Source organism: Balaenoptera ricei, chromosome X (assembly GCF_028023285.1).
Source record: "Balaenoptera ricei isolate mBalRic1 chromosome X, mBalRic1.hap2, whole genome shotgun sequence".
NCBI classification, from domain to species: domain Eukaryota; kingdom Metazoa; phylum Chordata; class Mammalia; order Artiodactyla; family Balaenopteridae; genus Balaenoptera; species Balaenoptera ricei.
Genome location: NC_082660.1, coordinates 110,143,986 through 110,163,671, shown reverse-complemented (window position 1 = coordinate 110,163,671; position 19,686 = coordinate 110,143,986). Strand labels below are relative to the sequence as shown.

General features: G+C 41.0%; 1 protein-coding gene across 2 annotated transcripts in view; it reads right to left on the bottom strand.

Annotated features, from left to right (window-relative positions):
* GRIA3 (glutamate ionotropic receptor AMPA type subunit 3) overlaps positions 1 to 19,686 on the bottom strand; it is a 287,656-nt gene that overhangs the window by 105,755 nt on the left and 162,215 nt on the right. For both annotated transcript variants that reach the window (XM_059910318.1, XM_059910320.1), the window contains exon 5: positions 4,629 to 4,682. In XM_059910318.1, the coding sequence (XP_059766301.1) occupies positions 4,629 to 4,682 (54 nt within the window). The remainder of the gene's footprint in view (positions 1 to 4,628; positions 4,683 to 19,686) is intronic.

The window sequence follows — 19,686 nt, the reverse complement described above, 5'->3', positions numbered from 1 at the left end:
ATCATCTCAACCCAGATCCAGTTTGTTCTGTGTCATTAAATGGCTTTGATTGATCCTTTAGAGCTGCAGCTCTGTTTAGAATGTAGCTAAGGGCACTCAACCCTTTGCTTGGCTTTTGCCCCCCTGGACTGATTTGAAGTCTGCTCTGTGACAATATCCCAAGGCTAACAGGGCTCCGGCTGTGCTCCCCCACTTATGTCCTCCATATTCACCCAGCTGCTGTGCCTACATCCTCACTCCTGGCCTTCCCTGGTCCAAACAGACCCTCCACGAGGGAAGAAATGTAGAGCTGGAAGTCACTTTGGAGTGCTTTTCAAATTTTAGCCTCTAACATACCACCTTTACAGGGTTTTTTTGCCGCATGGGTGGATGATCTGAACTAGTCTTTACCTCATATATTGTCTTTACATCGACTAAGGTTTTTAATCTAAATATCTAATTTAGCTTCATAGAATTGACGGGAGAGTCATCTTTTTCGAATACACATTTAATATAAATTCAAAACTAATCAGTCTAAGAAGTTTTGCTATATACTACCTAAAATCATCTCATGTACAAATAGCACACTTTGGGAAACCTTGATCTGGTCTATCTCTTCATTTTACAGATTAAGAAACAGGTTCAGAGAGGTTTGGTTTGTCACAGGCTAGTCAGATCAATTCTTGGGATTCGAACCTATCTCCTAGCTCCTGGTCTAGTGCTTTTTTTCTTCGTTATGCCTAGGGTTAGTCTAGGGTTCTGCACACTATTATTGACATATATGAAACAATTAAATCACAATACACAACATGCCTGGGAATGCAGTGGAAAGGATCCTGATCCAGGACCTTACCATGAAAGAAAGAGCGGTTGCTTGACTGACAAATTGTATACCTGCTGGTTACCTCTGGTACTAAAGTAGAGACACATTACCACCTTAGAGAGAGTTCTGGAAGAGGAAATAACAATCAATTGTGGAACAACCCCTAAAAAGAAATGACACCACCGACTGATACAGAATTTGTAAGAGACTTACTTACTCTTTCATTATTGGCATGTCCACTTCCGGCCTGACCAGATCACATCTCTGGCCTGTGCTCCTGATGAAATCTTTTGTTTCTTCCAGGGATTTCAACAAGTTAGAACTTTCTGCAGCTTGTTGTCCATTCTGAAATGTACACCTTGACCTATGAAAGGTCCTTGTTGAAGCATTTACAGAATATCCAGGTCTTGTCACTTTAGGATTGCTACCAGGGAAGGTCCATGTAAAAGCACATAGAAGTCATTGCCAGATAGATGGGACTTAGTAGCAAAGGGGACACTTGGGGCTCTGGTGCAGGTGGTTCCAGAAAGCTTAGGTAGGCAGTGTGAGTGTTTTTCATTTTGCATCTGTAGAAGAAGGCAGTGGTTCTGTGCTGTTGTTACACCAAGATTCAGATGAGAACTTCTTCCCTTGTGTATATGTCCTCAGCTTTCATCCAGCTGGCTCATCTTGAAAGGAAACATCTTCTTAGCTCCACTTACCCATTTTTGATCATCTAAATGACTTCTAAATAGTTTTGGTTTGCTGTGTGTATATATGTATATGTGTCTTTGGGGTATTTTTAGCTGCTTAAAAAAATCTGGTAACCACGGAAGGGATAATGTGGCTCATTATTTTATCAGAGGTTAGTAACGGTTCCTATCCGTATTGCCCATATGCAATTTGCTATAGAGAACAGGGACTTATGGAGACACATGGCTGTGTTCAAATGGAAAGAAGGTCACTAGAGGAAGAGAAGGGGTGGCAGCTCAAAGCATGGGAAATGAATTCATGTTTTCATTATCCAGACTGACATGACAGTATATCTTACATTCTTTCCGAGGGAACAGACTTTGCTTATTCTTGTAGTAGGCATCTTTCCAAGGTTTCGTAATTCTGAGTTCTGTGTTAGGCATCCAGTTTACCATTCTTTTCCCCAACCTTGTCCTAGTGATTTTCTCTTGCAGTTCTGTCACTCTACACGCTTTCACTTCTGTCAGCTCTGGGTCTCAAAATTGAAACCAAAGTTCTAAAGGATTGTCAGTAGGATTAGAGAGGCCCAGTTAGAAATCCAGAATGGGAAAGGTCTTTATAGATCATCTGGTTACCTTACGCCAACTGAGACAACCATTGATGTGCACGGCTCAGGCTTAGATCTTTTAACATAGAACCTGCCTCCAGGACGTGAGTTAGCCGACAGTCTCCAGCTTCAGGTGCCTTCAGGATTTGCCCCAGCTCGCAAGCGGGAGGTGGGTGCTTCCCAGGCAGCTGCCAGCCAATGGCTGAGCAAGGTTGGGGTACAGTGGCTTGCCATTTTGGGGCAGGATGGGCCTCCTCCACGTGGAGTTGTTGCACTGGAGCTCCCAGGTGTGTTATCCCATGGTCTGAAGATCTTTTTTATTTAACTTTTAATTTTATATTGGAGCATAGTTGATTAACAACGTTGTGTTAGTTTCAGGTGTACCTCAAAGCGATTCAGCTATATACATACACGTATCTACTCTTTTTCAGATTCTTTTCCCATTTAGGTTGTTACATAAATATTGAGCAGAGTTCCCTATGCTATACAGTAGGTCCTTGTTGGTTATCCATTTTAAATATAGCAGTGTGTACATGTCAATCCCAAACTCCCTAACTATCCCTCAAACTTCCTTCCTTTTCCCCTCCTTCGCTGATATCAGACCTGTATTGTGGTCTGAAGGGCTCCCTTTCTATTTGTGTCCCTCTCCCTTTTATTTTTCACAGGAATTACTCCCAATAAATGTCTTGCACTTCTATTTATATCTCAGCATCTGCTTCTAAAGGATCCAACCAATCCATCAATGAACTCCCCACTCCCATCTGAGGTTTACAGTATGGAAACTGAGGTCCTCAAAGGTGAGGTGACTTATCCAACATCCCATAGCTAGTGAGTAGCAAAGTCAGTAGGACAACCCAAAGTCTCTGACCCCTAGTTCAATGCTCTTTCCCAAACTTCAGTCATCCAGGTACCACCACAACTGCATATACCCAAAACAGATTTTGCTGTATCTGTTTATAGCAACATGCTATTGTTTACTTGACACATTTGACATAAACAATTATTTCATTTGTTGTTAAACCTCTAGCCCTGTATGAAGTAATAACATCCATAAAATTTGGGTTTTGATGTACTAGTTTTATGTTTTTCTAATACATAGTAAATAAATACATTTGCCATTGTAATAAAAAAAAGTTCGTGTGTGCACTACCTAAAGTTGTCTCATGTACCATCAGTGCTGAGTGAACCCTAGGCAGAGGAGAAGAGAAAGGGAGAGGGAAGAAGGAAGGAAGAGAGGAAGGAAGGAAGGAGAGCAAAATGCTTATGGGTGAGAAAGAAATGGTAAAAATCCATCAAGAACTGCCTCAGATACCTTGCTATAACCTCCATGTTTCCTGCCAAAGCCTGGTCTAACCCCCAGCGAGTCAACAAACATCCTTTACCTGTCAGTTGTCTAAAAACAAATTGGATGTACTCAGATGTAAATTAAGAATCAAGATTTCTCCTCCTAAAAGAGTCGATTCATTTATCCCTACAATGGACTGAAGCACTCCACTTTGAGCAATTTATTGGAGAAGATGCACACAACATTTCAAAGCAGTAGCTCTAATCTTCATCTTATAAAGTGTCTGAGTGCACACACTTCTTAAGGAGGTTTAAGTAACATTTCCTTTCTCATTTAAAAATATTCATTATTAAAGCAAAATAAGACTTTTTTCTTTGATTTAAGAAATCTAAGAATATAATTACGATAATCTTTCACCTTTGTTGCTATTCTTTTAGTTTAAGAGCTCTATAATGATTATGATTCTCTTGTGCTAATGAAATAAAATTGGGGCTAGAACTCATGTTATGTAATAATTTAATAGATTCTTAGTATCATAGTGATAATTTACCATTCCTCTTTCATTACAGGGAGACAGTATTATTCAGAACCTCTGCCAAACATATATTACAGATTTAGAAGCCACTTTGTTAATTCCTAAGCCAATTGTCCTTTTAGAGAAAGAAGACCTATAAACCAACCTTAATAAAAAGTAACTTCTAGAATGTCACAAATTTTAAAGGCATGGGGAGTTTGAAGGTAAAGATTCAAGTTGTGTTTCGGTATGGGTAGAAAGGTGGCTATACACTTTGACAGGATTACTTAATGTTCTATGTTCAAACCTACTGCTCACATCTGGTTTGAAAAGATTTGGTAGTGGCCTGTTTCTAGAAAGACAAGTCCAATACTAATGTGCACATACACTTGGATTAATTGGGGAAAGAGTCAGTTTCTTGTGTCCCCTGTCCCTTGTTTTACATTTTAAACCTGATTAAAATGGTTGACATTTCAAACCCAAATTAAATCTAAGAATAATCAGTGAAGAATCATATCAAATTATTAGTTTTTCAACGAGGAGAGGATATAAGCTTCACAGCTAAAACAGACACAGCATAATTGAAAACAAGGCTATTGCATTCAGGTTTTAGTATTTACTGACTCATTTCTCCAAGTGTCTAGAGAACACATTAGGTTCTTCTTGTATTTCTTTCTGGGATAATTACAGGCGACACAAACTAAATAGAATATAATGCCCTGGAAACTTAAACTCTGCTTGTTCTTACCAGGTTAGCAAGCATGTAGTGGTAACCTCTTGAATGCTTCCCCAGGATCACAACCTGCAGAAATAAAAAATAAGAAATATTGCTTATTCAAGGACATTTTCAATTGCACAGTCATTGGGATGGCTAGAGCAAAGTACTTTTAAATAATCGACGAAGTGTTAGGTCGTTTATATATAGTAAATCATAGTTAGTTGGGCCAGATTTCTTTTTGTTGCATTTTACTTTCAGGCATAGGATACAGGAAGAATTGCTAATATGAAAGTAAAAAATGTCAACAGCAAGGGAAAAAAGCTCTCTAAACTTCCAGGTCAGTGGCATCATTATCACTTAAAATAGATGGCAAAAGTGATAAAACTGATGATCCCTCACCCATGAACTGGATTTCTGTACTTAGCTGTTGAGCTGGAAAATGGGCTGAACTTCGCATACAACTTAGAAAATAGAATGTATGGTACATTTTTCTTTCTTTATCTGGAATGCTTAGGGAATAGAACACACAAGGAATGGGGTTAATGTGATTTTCAGGTTAATCGAGGTTGCTTTTGCTTATTGAAAACTTTTCTAGCAGAAGCAGTTGAGAAAAAAAAAAACTTTTCTAAAATGCTTGCCTTCCTTTTCTTACCTTAATATGAAAGACTTGTGAACATCTGTACATCTTTTGGTGCTGAATGTGCCTTAAGGTAGTGGGGGAAGGGATTTTTCCCCTAGGGGATATTTGGCAATGCCTGGAGACATCTTGATTGTCACATCTAGGAGGGGTGACTGGCTTCTAGTGAGTAGAGGCCAGAGACACTGCTAAATATCCTATAATGCACAGGGCAGTCCCCACAACAAAGAATTATCCAGCCCAAAGTGTCAGTAGTGCCGAGACTGAGAAACCCTGCCTTGGGGTCATCACTCTTATCATAATTTTCATAAGTAGCACTGTATTAATACTAAGCTTTACAGTTTACAAAGCGCATTTTTATTATCTCAAAATATGTAAGTGGATTGAATATTTTCCAACTAAATGTACTGGTTGGCAGTTGAAAGGTTTTCACAAAATACCTGACATAAGCTTATTTCCTTATAGTTAAGTACAGCAAAAATTCTGGTTAATTGAAGATTTTATAAAATGTCATTTTTCTGAGTACTGACTGTGCAGAGTAGTATGCAGGAGTGGGAGTGAGGAGGGGGATATGATCGAGGTTAAAGACACAACCAGAGGCAGAACCAGGTTTTGTGCAGGCCTGAAGCTAATATCACTTTAAGAGCCCTCTTTAAGAAAAATAATACAAAATTATGAATACGGTATTTGGAATAAGGCCTCAGAAAGAACCTGTGCAAGTAAGGGGCCATTAAACTTCATCATATATTCCTCTATGGACACAGCTGTCAAGGGTCTAAAAACAGTTTGAGAAAACAATGTTGTACACATATCAAACCAGAACTATATATAAAAGGTCATAATGATAATATTAAAAACAATTGCCCTGGGGCTTCCCTGGTGGCGCAGTGGTTGAGAATCTGCCTGCCAATGCAGGGGACACGGGTTCGAGCCCTGGTCTGGGAAGATCCCACATGCCGCGGAGCAACTGGGCCCGTGAGCCACAACTGCTGAGCCTGCGCGTCTGGAGCCTGTGCTCCGCAACAAGAGAGGCCGCGATAGTGAGAGGCCCGCGCACCGCGATGAAGAGTGGCCCCCGCTCTCTGCAACTAGAGAAAGCCCTCGCACAGAAACGAAGACCCAACACAGCTAAAAATAAATAAATAAATTTATAAAAAAAAAAAAAAAAAAAAAAAAAAAAAAAAAAAAAAAAAACAATTGCCCTTAATTGAGTTCCTAGTATATGCCAGGCACTGCGCTAGGTGCTGTATTTAATCCCTAGAACAATTAAACAGATTAAGTATCATAAGTTTCATTTTACAGATGAGGAATCTCAACCAAAGAGAATTTAAGTAATTTACCCAAGGCCACACAGCTAAGAAATGCTAAAGCTGGAATTAGAACCTAGGTCTGTGTACCTCTAGAACCCACGCTCTTGGCAGTACATTACATGGTTTCTTAATATGTGCTAAATGTCAATTATCAAGAATTACTCTAGGTTCTTGGAGAAGAGGAAGAAGAGATGTCTAAGGCCTGCTGGGATGGATAGGGAAGGCTCCGTGGAGGAGATGAGGTTTAAGCTGGCCCAGAGGTGTGGAACCACATATTTAAATATCATGCTTATTTCAATTCATTTTAAGTACTGCGAGAGAGAGAGAGAGAGAGAGAGAGAGAGAGAGAGAGCGAGAGAGAGCGAGTGAGAGAGAGAGAGAGAGCGAGAGAGAGCGAGTGAGAGAGAGAGAGCTATTTTTGATTAATTTAAAATATGAGCCACGTATCTGACTGATTATTTACGGAGGAAATGAAAGGTTAATGAATGTCTTGAGGAGGTGATTTCTCACACCACTGTGACACAAAATGAGCTGTTAGGTATCTGCTGGGATGTATTCTTCAGTGTCCGCTTGTGAGAAACATCCTTCCTGGTGACATTTGTTAACTTTGATGGCAAGTTGGGACCATACATTTGTTGAATTTTTAATTCCCTGAGAACCTTCAACATAATAAAATCAGAGGGTTTTTGAGTTCTGTTAGAAAAATGAGCAAGGTTCCTAAGGACATCTGGCAGAGCTTGGAGAGAAATAAAGAAGCAAGCCCAAAGGAAACAGAGTAAGTCTGTCTCACCAGAGGCAGGGTTTAGTGTTCTTCTGAGCATAAGAAAGGCAACAGGGAGCCACAGAAAACATAAGTGTTGTGAGACGAGCCCCGAAAGAGAACCCAGGAGCCCAACCTTGTCACGTACTCAGTTTGATTGTGGGCAAATCACTCAACTTTCTCCAGCCTCCATTTCCTTACCTGTAATCTGGGACCATGAGCCTGGCCTTTCCTATCTCAGCACTGTTGTCAGAATCAAACTGAATAACATCTACAAAAGTGTTTGGGATGTGCATTATGTAATTATGTGGGGTTAAATAACTGTGGAGAGAGGTCATTCACTTAGATAGTGTTTTTCAGGTTCAGAAAAACTTGAAGCTATTAGAATATCCGCTTCAATCCATGCCCAGATGGTCTGTGCAAAACAAACTCACTTATTTGAAGGTAGTTCTCTCACAGCACTACCCTTTCAAAATTTAGTTTAAACTGAAGAGATGGGAAAGTTATCTAAAGATAGGAACCTTTAGGTGTCACAAAGCTGTTGCGTTAAAAGCCGTAATTATTTCCTCATCCTTACTTTCAGTGCCTTCTTAACTCTTATTTAACATACAGTTCTTACCAATTTTGGTTTTCTAGTTCACAGTAAGTGAAAAGCTACAAATTAGAAGGGGTGTGTATGGAGGGGGGTGGTGATATTAGGAAGAGGTACATTAGCAGCAGAGGAAGTGACAAAGTGACTTAAAGGGGAAGGAAGAGTCCCCCCAAAAAGCAGACAACATTGCACTACGGCACAGTATAATCATGGATGTTCATCCTGAGTGCCTGAGTCATCAGGGTATGGCTTATTGCGTTCAGTAATTTCTGCTGAAAAACCTAGGGAAATTATAATACATCTGAGGGAAGGTTTCCATCAGAAATGCTCAAATTCCCGATACTTAAGAGAGTACGTTTCAATTATCTTGAAATGTTACTCACGTAGGGCAGCAATGATCCTACTGATGTGAGCTAAGTGAGGCCTCACTGCCAAAAGTGTCATGTTTTGCTCCTGATCTTTCCTTTCTTTGAATTTTTGGTGCAGGGCTTGTAGGAGTAGGGGTGGGATGGGAGGCTTGTGCGTAATACGGTGCACAAAGGAACTAGTTAATGGGAGCGGTTCTTGTTCAGTTAGTCTTAAATCTTTTTTCTTTCCATCTGTTACAGATGAACAAGGCATAAATTGTACCCTCAGTTCTTTAATGACTTTGGTAACCAAGAGAATATTCAACTTTGCTTTTACAGTAATTATAATCGCTCTTTCTGAACCAGTTTCAGAACTTCAAGTATAAAAGCCGTTTTACAGTCTACTGTGAAATTTAAGGAGGAAATATCAAGTTCCCGAATCCATGTTGTGTATTCACTGTGCCTTTGTAAGATTTGTTGGAGAAGATGGATAGCTTGATACGATGGCAGATATGATAAATGCAATAAGGGAATATGTGTGAAATGTAGATAAAATTCATTGTTTTAAGGAGATTTATTTTTATGCCCACAAGTAGGACCTGAAAGAAATAATGCCACAACCCTCATTCACTGAAACTTAAACAGTAGTTTCATTCACTGAACCACGCAGGTGGCAGAGCATTAAATTATTTGTTAAAGAAGTCAGTGAATTATAGTCTACCCATTTGGGAGAGACCTCCCTTTATTGACTCCTCCATCCACTTCTCTGTGAAACTGGGGGCTGGGAATCACTGAGCAGTTAAAAATAATTCAGAAGATGTTCAGCTGGTTTTCTAGAGGCCCTTTCTCTTCCAATTTAATGCTTAATCTAGACATTTTCATAATTTTAGAAATCTGAAGTTAAATTGCTCCATAAGACTACTCGAGAGAGGCCCACAGACCCTTTGGGAGCAAAAGCATCTGTTTTTCTATGCTCATATTTAAAAAAAAAAAATGTGTGTGGAAAAGTGTCTATGTTTTTTCCCTTAGATCCATCTGGTATGCAGATTAGGTTATTTGCAGACCTAAGTATCTCCATGTTTGGATTTTCTACATCGGTGCCAAAAAAGGATCTATGTATAAAGATTGATCTTGCTTTGAGTACAGAACATGCCTTGCCGTTCACCTTAATCTGTTTCTCTTTGATTTAGGTACCTTGAGAACATGTGGAGGGCTGGGGAGAGAAATGAGGGAGGTTTTTGGTTTTAATTCACCAGAATTACCTGTTATATAGGTATTTTCTCTTTAAGAAAAAGCGATTAGACCACATTTTTTGGTGTGTGTTCAAAGAGAAGACATTTCTTCAGCTCCCCCCCCTTCCCTTTTCTACTTCCTCAGTTACAAAAAGATACTGCTGTCCTACAGCAACCTATCTGATTTCAGCTGTGTTGGGAGTTAAATGGTGGTAAGCTACAGAAATCAGCCTCAGAATATGCCAGACTTCCCAAAAGAAGTCTTCCATCAGATATGATAAAAGCCGTTCATTCTCTTGAATGAAAACCCCGAGCTACTAAATTGCTTTAGTCTTAGTAAACATATATCAGAAGTCCATTCCTTTAGAATTATTTTTCTAATAATCTCAAACTGCACACACACGCTCTCTAACCGAATGACAGTGCTTCATAGTGCGGTCATCTGACTTGAATAAATGTGCTGGATTAGTGAGGCCGAGAAGAGCCAATCACCCAAAGTCAGCCCAATGGTGGGGGTGGTACAGATGAAAGGCTGAAGCTTTTCATAAAGAAGGAAAATGGGACTATAACCGAGAAATCTCATCACTGTGTATACTGTCTTCAAGGGAAGCTTATGCAGAGAGAAGGCAACTGAATAGAAAATAAAATCTATTTTATCAAATCTAAAATCATCAAATAAAACGCTAGGATGTGAAGATTAGAGGACAAGGATTTCACCAAAGAGCATGTCTTTGGGAAGTTTCACTTCCCAGACTTCAATATTGCATTCACTAAGACGAATGGAATATGCGGGAGATGTAAACAGCGGGAGAGGCAAAGAGAACATACAAATAAGAGGCAGTAAATGGCCACAAGTAAGTTAAAGGAGCAACAGATTATTCCTGCTCGTAGGAATAAGGGACCATTTCAATGCATGTTGATCTTGGTGGGAACACCTCATTGTATTAGCCCTTAAACATCATTTCTCGAATTTCATTTCCTTACAAACTTCCTTAACAATTTGTGATCTATCCACATACCACAATACTATTATTTTCTTAATATTTATCTTTATAGCTACTCATTTACTTAAAGATAGCGGTGTCCAAAGCAATAATATCCATGAAACTACATACAAGAAAATAAACACAACTGTGTGAAAATAGAATCTATTCATCCAGATGTCACTGAAAATCCTCTGGTGTACCATCAGGAGTGGTGGGTAATATTGCCTGAACGCAGTCGTGTCTTTAGGGAAGAGAATAAAGATCATGTCTTCCTGTCCAGATAAAATACGGTTAATTTGCCTTATGGTTCAAATCTTAAGAGTATCCCCATCTACTTTCAAAGGTTCACGAGTCTTGTAAGGGAGCAAAATAATGGGCAGTTTGGGAGGTAGCAGATAATGCCTGGGACTGCATACAAATGACAGATGTGGAAAGTTACAAAGCCTTCCCTAAGGCAATTTCCATGTACTGTCCCACCTAGGAAGCCCAGCAGCTTTGATCAGCTAGAGGCCTTGGTCATGGGGCCAATAATAAATACTTAAAACATCTGGACCTTTCCATCAGCTAACTTCCTGTAATGTGATGCATTTCCAAACACTGTGTCTTTTCTTGGAGTATCTCATCTAGAAGACCTTTCACAGGACCCTATTTTTATTTGGAAATAACTCTAGATGTTTTTTCCGGAAGGTGAGGTAGGGGTGATTTTAACTAGTATTCAACCTTGAATAATCCAGCAAAAAGAACATTAGTTTCTCTTCAACATAGCCATACGTATGACTTTTGTAGTCTCTGCGTTTTGCATTGGCTATCCCCCCAAATCAGCGATAATTTATTTTAAACAATACATTTTAAATAACAGTGTTCTTTATGCATACTTTTATGAAATTTACTGTCACCTATTTTATGTTCACACTTATAGCAACTTTTGTTTTGATATTTACAACTTTATTCTAAATATCAAGTTGTATCTTTTTTCTTTTCTCTGTAGATCTTACAAAATTGTTTGGGCCCAAAGCACTATAATCCTAAATTTCAAGATCTACTTGAAGGACTGAATGGGTGGTAAGTAGAAGGCTTGGCAATGCCACTAGACTCATTATTTGTATTTAAAAAAAAAAAAAAGGAAAGGCAACATCTGACATAAGGCTGAGTAGTCACTCCAACATGTGTCTTTTCCAGCCACAACCACTAGGGGATGGGTGGGATAACGCGAGACTTCTTCATTGGCCCAGGAGTCACACTTTCCCATCTTTAGATATTTATCAGGATCAACAACTCTAGTATCTCACCTGAAATGACACCTTATAGAATTGAAACTTGTAAGAGTCTAAAACTCTTTATAGATGTGATCTGAATCACCCTTAAAGGTTAGAACAAATAGGCATTTATTAAAGGTGATGTACTAGAAAGAGCCGTGAACATTGAAGTCAGATGGTTCTGGATTCAAATCCTGCCATTTACTTACTAGCTCCGTTACTGTGTGCAAAACTGAACCATGGATGGTTGGGTAGAGTTTTAGCGACCCAGGTTCAGCCCAGGATGTTGAGGCCTTCAAGTCAGGAGGGGAGAGGAAGAAACATGGTGTGGGGATGTGTCGAATGAGATGTTCGCCTTAGAACTCCCTGATTTTGCCTCTGTGAATGCACTTTCTGTCTGTGCGATGCTTCCAACATTTGACACCCTAATCTGTGAAATTTTCTGATGGCTGAAGGAAGCAAGTGAATGTGTTTTTATTTTCAAGTAAAAGTAAATATCTCTCAGAAACCCAGTGTCTTTCCCGGGCCTTTGGTTTTCAGGATAGTTGCTTACTTGGCAGGTTTCTCTCTCTTCTGGGAGCCATGTCATTTAAGTTTATCTCAATTTGCAAATGGACGACAAATGATAGAGGCTTAGTTCCTGGGAGGTAAAACACGGAATTCTCCTAATTCACAAATGTTTGGTTTGGTCTTTCACTCTGGCTATTTGAATTTCCATTCTCTTCTTCATCTGATAGCTCATCCACCTCTGTGATCACACTGACACGATAAACCATTGGTAGCTTGAAGTCAGCCAGGTATTTACACCACAGAAATCAGCCAACACTACAAATCAGGGCTTTTTTCCCTCACCTTGAGAGCCAGTTTACCTGCATACCACTGGATTCAGAAGGAATATAGACTGAAGTCCCTAGTGGATGGAAGTGTTGTTTCTCTTAACCACATTCCATTTGTTTCTTCTTTCAATGAACATTTGTTGCATGCCTGCTCTGTACCAATCCTGGGGCCAGACACAGGGCAGACAGAGGTCACCAAAATCTGGTCCCTAGCCTGGAGGATCTCACCATTAGGGTAGGAATGACTGCCAAGTTAACAGACAACTATAACCCAGCAGGAGAAGTGTGAGAACAGAAATATGTACAGCAGACAGAGGAGAGAATGATTAACTCATAACCTGTTAGAGATAGAAAGTACTTTGTCTCCAACTAAAGACCTAAAGAATTTTTTTCCTGTGGTTTTTATAAGTGGGAGCCTGACAAACAGGTGACTTAAAGAGAATGCTATTTTGAAAACAAAGAGAGATGTATTTCAGAGGGCTATTTCTCTTGATTTCAGGAGAGCCTTGTTGTTTCACAGTGCTTACACACTAGAGGGAAGATTTTTATTTGGACCAACTATAGGCATTTGTTGTGATGGTAAGCCACGGCTGGCTCTATAAGAAATTGTGACTGAAATTCACTGGAGAAACTAAGTTAGAAGGGGTATAAATGGCTATACAGTAAATAAAAGGTGATCTGCTAAGGCCAACGCATCCCAGCTTTGCCAATTACAAGCTACGTAACCTTAGGCAAGTTACTTAAACTCTCAGTGTCAGTTTTCCATCTGTAACACAGGGAACATAGTAGTTGAGAGGCAGCGAAGTAGGGTGGTCAAGAGTATAGGCTAGACTACCTGGGTTTGGGTCCCTACTTTGCCCTTTTATAGCTGTGTGACTTTGGACAGTTAACTTAAACTCTCTGTTTCAATGTCCTCATTTGTAAAATGGGTCTATCATTAGCACCTACTTTACAGACTTGCAGTGAGGAATAAATGAAATAATGTATCTAAAGCTCTTAACACAGTGCCTGATGCTTATCCTACCTATATTAGTTAGGTTTTCCCTGCCTTATTCCTATTGCAGTGCTCCCTCCCTCTATCCTCCCCTGCGGCAATCACATCTATCCTTCAAGGCCCAGCTTATATGCAGCCTCTTCCACGAAGCCTTCCCTGATTTTATGTCCTCACTCTTAAAATGTAGAGAAGTAGTTTCCTGCCGCTATGGGGTGAGGGATTTGGAGAGGTATCAGAGCTTGTTGCAGAGGGGTATCGAGGCCACTGGTTAGGATAGCACTGGGTTGGAGGTACAGGAAAGGAGCTGAGGTTTGCACTTGGAGTTCAGGGGGATAAGCTGAACTGGGGGTTAACCAACAACAAAGTAACTCACATTGCTACCCTCCACCGCCCCTTCCTCTCCTGCCTGCATCATTGATCAAAACCATGAATTCAAACCACACAGAAACTGTGGCTCTGAAGAAGATGTGTGTGGGGAGGTAGGGGATTGTTCTGCCCAGAGACAAAGGAGCACAGGCCATAACCTAATTTTTCATGTGTAGTCATCCCAGTGTTTCTACCGCAGGAGAGAACAGGGGCTGGGGCCGAGTGGTGAGAGGCGTGAGAGCAGAAATTTGGCAGGGTCAGGAAGATGGATCTCTCCTCTGCATTATACACCGTTGCTCAGGAGTCTCGGGCCGCCCTACTCTGACAGTAACAACTGGACTTGGCTCATCTACGCTTCATTTCAGGAGCAAGGAGGCATAGCTATTCCAGGCTTTCTCACTTGAATCCACAGAAGCCTTGGCTGTAGAGAGAACACTAAGGAACACGATTCACATTCCTTGGTAGCTCAACCTTGGGAATGTCTTAGGACAGTGTTTCTCAAAGTGGATGCTGTGTGGGTCAGCTGGAGTATCTGTGGAGATGCAAGCACCTGGGCACCCCTCTCTAGAGATTCTGATTCACAGAGTCTGGGTTAGGGCCACGGAGTCTGCATTTTTTTTTAATAAATTTATTTATTTATTTTTGGCTGTGTTGGGTCTTCGTTTCTGTGCGAAGGCTTTCTCTACTTGCGGCAAGCGGGGGCCACTCTTCATCGCGGTGCGCGGGCCTCTCGCTATCGTGGCCTCTCTTGTTGCAGAGCACAGACTCCAGACGCGCAGGCTCAGTAGTTGTGGCTCACGGGCCTAGTTGCTCCGCGGCACGTGGGATCTTCCCAGACCAGGGCTCGAACCCGTGTCCCCTGCACTGGCAGGCAGATTCTCAACCACTGCGCCACCGGGGAAGCCCGAGTCTGCATTTTAACACTCAGATGATTCTGATGCACACTGAACTCAAAGAACTGACTTTCCATATGATAATAAATGCACTTTGCAAAGCTAACAGCAGGACTGTCAATGATGGATTCTCATGAAAGGGGGTAAGAAGGGAGATATTGAGCTTACGGGGGTGCTCCCTTGGGGACCTCCCATGGGAAGCCGTGGGCAGGCAGGGGGCAGCCTGAGAACACCCATCCAGACTCCTGGGAAAGGTGCCAAAGGAGGAATTTCTCGGTAAACCCTGAGACAGAGATTTGAGGGCCAGTGGTTTAATTGGGAGTTGATTCCAGGATGCGCTGGTAGGGGAATGAGGACATGGGACAGCAAAGGGAAAGAAGCCAGCACAGGGGCATGAATGAGCAGGGTGGCTCTGAGCACCTCTGGGAGTGGCGTGGTGCACACCCACCTGAAGGGCCAGGAAGCTGAAGTCTGAGCCTTTCAATTCCCATTCACCACTGGCTGGTAGCTTCTGTCAGGAGGATTAATTCCTCCCCAACACTTCTGACTTGTCTGACTCTCAGGCTGAGAGAAAGTCTTCAAGTGGAGAATCGCATGTGCTAACAATAGGATGCCATTGGCATGTATGAAAAAGGCTAGTGCCAAACATGGGTAGGGCACCAACAGCATCTGCTATGACTGCAGTGACTTTATGTCACATATATTGTACTTTATCGTTTACATATTGCTTTGATATGCGTCACTGCAACTGATAAAAAAAAATGAGGTGGGTAGTAAAACTTGATGGTGGTGGGAGTGGCCTCTGGAGTCAGACCGACCTAGAACCGACCTAGTTCTTCCTCTTTGTAGCTGAGTGACCTTGGACAAGTCATTTTCCCTCGCTGATGCTCACTTTCCACATCTATAAAGTAGGGATCATAATGGCAGCTATTTCTTAAGGTTATTGTAAGGCCTAAATGCAGAAATGCAGAATTCCCAGCAGAATGCCCATGATATTAGGGGATTCAACCAATATTCCTTCCCTTTCTTCCACCCCTCTCTCTCTTTACTCATCTTTTTCCCCACAGCACACAGCCCCAGTGTATGGCACCAAGTTGGTACTTAATAAATGTTTCTAACATGGAAGGCATCAGTACACCCTGAAGAAAAGTCCACATTGCTTATGAGGCAGTAGACTGAAGGTGCCATTTAAAATAATATAAAATCTAGAAAAATGTACTGCGGGGATGGGCATTGAACAAGCTCAGATGCAAGGAAGGCTTCCGCCCTGGAGAGGAAGATGTCTTTTAGACTAGACTTTGAATGATGCAGGGGAACTGTTTTTGGCAGAGAGAAGGGAAGGAGGATCCCAGGTGGGAAGATGCCCTGGACAAAGGCCTGGTGGTGGGACAGAAGACAAACATAGGCTAACATTTATTGAGCACTTACTGTGTACAAGGCACTGTGTAAAGTGATTTTTGTACATGCTTTATTTCATCGAATCCTTACACAACCCTGCAAGTTAGGCACTACAATTAATTTCATCTTCCATGTTAGGAAATTGAAGCACAGAGAAGTTGGGTAACTTGCCTGAGGCCTTACAGGCAGAACATGATGGAGCCTGGAGTCAAAATCATATGTGTCTGACTCCAAGCCCAGTCACTAAGTGTTAGCGGCTATAATGATAATTACGAATCATAAGAACTATCATTGTTTCTGTGGAATGATCAGCTCCCACCATGGATTCAATTCAATAAAGACTGAGTACCTACTTTTATTATGTATTATTACCTAAGTACGGAGCAGTTATAGCCTCAATCTTTGGAAATTCTCCTTTATTGTGGAGCATCCTGGGAAATTCCCCTTTGGTTTCCCCTAAGTATTTCTCAAAGCCTTGGGCTTGGTTCATATGATTATGACTCCCATTTTCGATTCCCTATCAGCATACGACACGAGTTGTCATTGTTTAATCACAAGCTGCACTTGTGATAAATGTTGGATAATCAGAACAAAAGCGCAGGAAAAATAATTAGAGGGAACCGAAGGGAAGAGGCTCACAGCCTTGAACAAGAGACTGTGTGAAGGTTTCTAAGACTCAGTCCCTGAAGCTCTGACAATGCATTTTGATCCTTGTCTTAATGCAAATGAATGACTCCATCAAGTCATAGGCAGTTTGTCACAGTGCAGGTTATTTAGCTAGTTAATTAAAAGTCTGAGTGAGCTGGTGCCTCTCTGCACTGGGCTCTGAAGATAACCAAACTGTGTTCTGACCAGGCAAGTTAATTTAAAATAAGTGACCTCAATTGGGTAATGGCTGCAAGTTCAAATTCAAGAATCGCTATAATTAGTCCCAGACAGATCTTAATTGTTCTTTCAGGAAACAGAGTGAGGAAGGGGGAAAGAGAAATGCCCAAGCCCCAAGTAAATGTTATTTGCCATATCTTTCAAAAGCAGGGGAGCTGACTGGGTTAGGGCATAGTTACTATGGTATAGCAAGACTTCCACTGCTGCTTTCCAAATGCGTCCTTCTAGACGTAAAATGGGTGTAGCTGTTTTGGAAACAAGAACTAGAATTCAGCTCTCTTAACGATGTGATCTCAGGCAAGTTATTTAACCTTCTTATGTCTGTTTCTCATCTATGTAATGGAGAAAACACTATTAACCCTACCAACCTCAGAGGATGGAAGGAGATACTTTGCAAAACTGCTTTGAAAAAAATATACAAAGCTCTACAAGGCTGTATTTATTCTTGCTTTAATCCAGGAAAGTTTCATAATCAGAGACTTTTGATTTTAGAGTATAATACTACTCTAGGTGTGTTTCTCTTTTTATTTTTTCCTTCTACTCTGCCATAAACCGAGTACCTTCTGAACTGCACCCCTTGAGAGGTGAAAGGATCACAGCAGGCAGTATATTCAGCACCGTATCTGTGTGGTGGTACGTGAGGTTCTAATTTCTTAGGAGGTGCGCCCGCAGAGCTGAAAATGATTTCAGCTTTGTGTGCTTTTGGAAGAAGTCAGAGAGCACACACATTTAGCATTTTTTTTTATTACAAAATCGGATCCTTCCCCATTCATGTTAATATAAATCTTTGACTTGAAATTACATGCTGGCACAGCACTGTGGTACCACGAGGTTAGTGTAAGTCACAGTGAGAGCAGGATGGCTTTATCTTCACTTATTTTTTTATGTGAATGCTTGGTTTCCCTTCACTGTTCTGATACATTCCAATTACACATATCTTCTCAAGCTCTGGAAGCCAAAGGTAATAAGAATTTGTACAATGATAAAGATAAATAAGTGACAAAATCATAACCCAATACAAAGCCTTGGAAGACCAAGAACTTGACCATTTGGGGATGCACAAATGACTGCTTTTGAAGCTGCTTTTCTTTCTGGATTCCACTTTTTAAAGGGAATTGTATTGTGATGCCCACTTGAGTCCCCCTTAATGGAATGTAAGCATCTAAGACAGAGATTTACAACCTATACCTACTGACAGTAATCACAACTCTTTATCATTTAAGCCTAACCAAAACTCGTTAAAGGAGCTTGCTTTGCAATCAGAATCTGTGTTCGGCCTTGTTAGATGAGCCAAGCAAATAATGGAGTCATGTCTCCCAGAATTGCATTGCTACCAAAGGGCTGTGCCTTTTGCTGAAAAGAGCTTGAGGTCATAATGAACAAATAAACAAACAAAAAACCCTGGTTCCACATTACCCTTCATCGCTGGGAAACACCCACCCATGGTAGGGAGCTGCAGAGGGCACAGCTTTGCAAGGCTTTTGCAAAGGTTTAAGCCATAGGCTGAGCAGTCGTTTCTACAAGTCTCCCTCGGGAGTTTGTGTGGTGCACCATGAGTAAAAGCCGCAATATGCAGTGCACACAGGACTGGGAATTATTCTCCAAGTGATAAACGTCCGGACTTTTCTCCCCCTGGAAAATGTCAAGAAGCTATTTATTTAATTCAACAAATATTTATTGAGCACTTACTAGGTTCCAAACTGTTTTAGGTGCTGGGGATATGGCAGTGAACAAAACACAAAGCACCCTGCCCTCATGAAGCCTATATTCTAGTTTGGTTGTCTGGTGATCACTCCCTCCTGTGAATTCCTATATTGTTTCTACCTCTCATCCTTCCCTCAGACTACTAAGTATTTACCCAAACTAGGCATGTGTCCGGCCATCCCAGTAAGTCCTTGAGGGCAGGGCCCCAGTTTAAACTCATTAGTGTGTACATCATTCAGCACGGTGCCCTGTAGGCAGGTGTTCAGTCAATGTTTGTGGATGATGAGAAAGAAGAAGACTCCAAATACAAGGAAAAAGGATGAGAATTTATATTAACTTCAAATGTTATCTTTCTGGTTTAGTATGTTTTCTTACCAGACTCTTAACCTAAACACTAATTCCAGGCAATTGGGTGGGAAGTGGGATGGGGGTGAGAAGGCAGGTGGCCTTTTCAGGGGAACCCATATGTAGATATCTATTTGGTCCCTGTATTGGCATAGTCTTGGGTGGTGTGGCACAAGGAAGATGGACATTGGACTCAGATCTGGGTTTAAATCTGTGTTTTTTCACTCACTACTTGTATGGCCACTATGTATTAGTCCCTCTCTCAGCACCTCAGTTTCTTCATTGTAAAATGATGGGATAGTTTAATCCCTAAGCAGAACCTTCTCGTTTCAGGTATCAAGTTACTTTATTTCCTAGTGGAAAAAATTCTGTTTCTTGAGGATCAAAAGTCATGATGAAAGGTAGAGTCATGTTCTGGTCAATATAGCCTATATTCTTATTGGTATCAAGTTTCAACCATTCTGCTTTATGACATCTGAGTTATTCTCAGTTTCCTAATTGGCACTGCTTATTAGCATTCACTCTGACAAGTGAGCTTGTCATACCT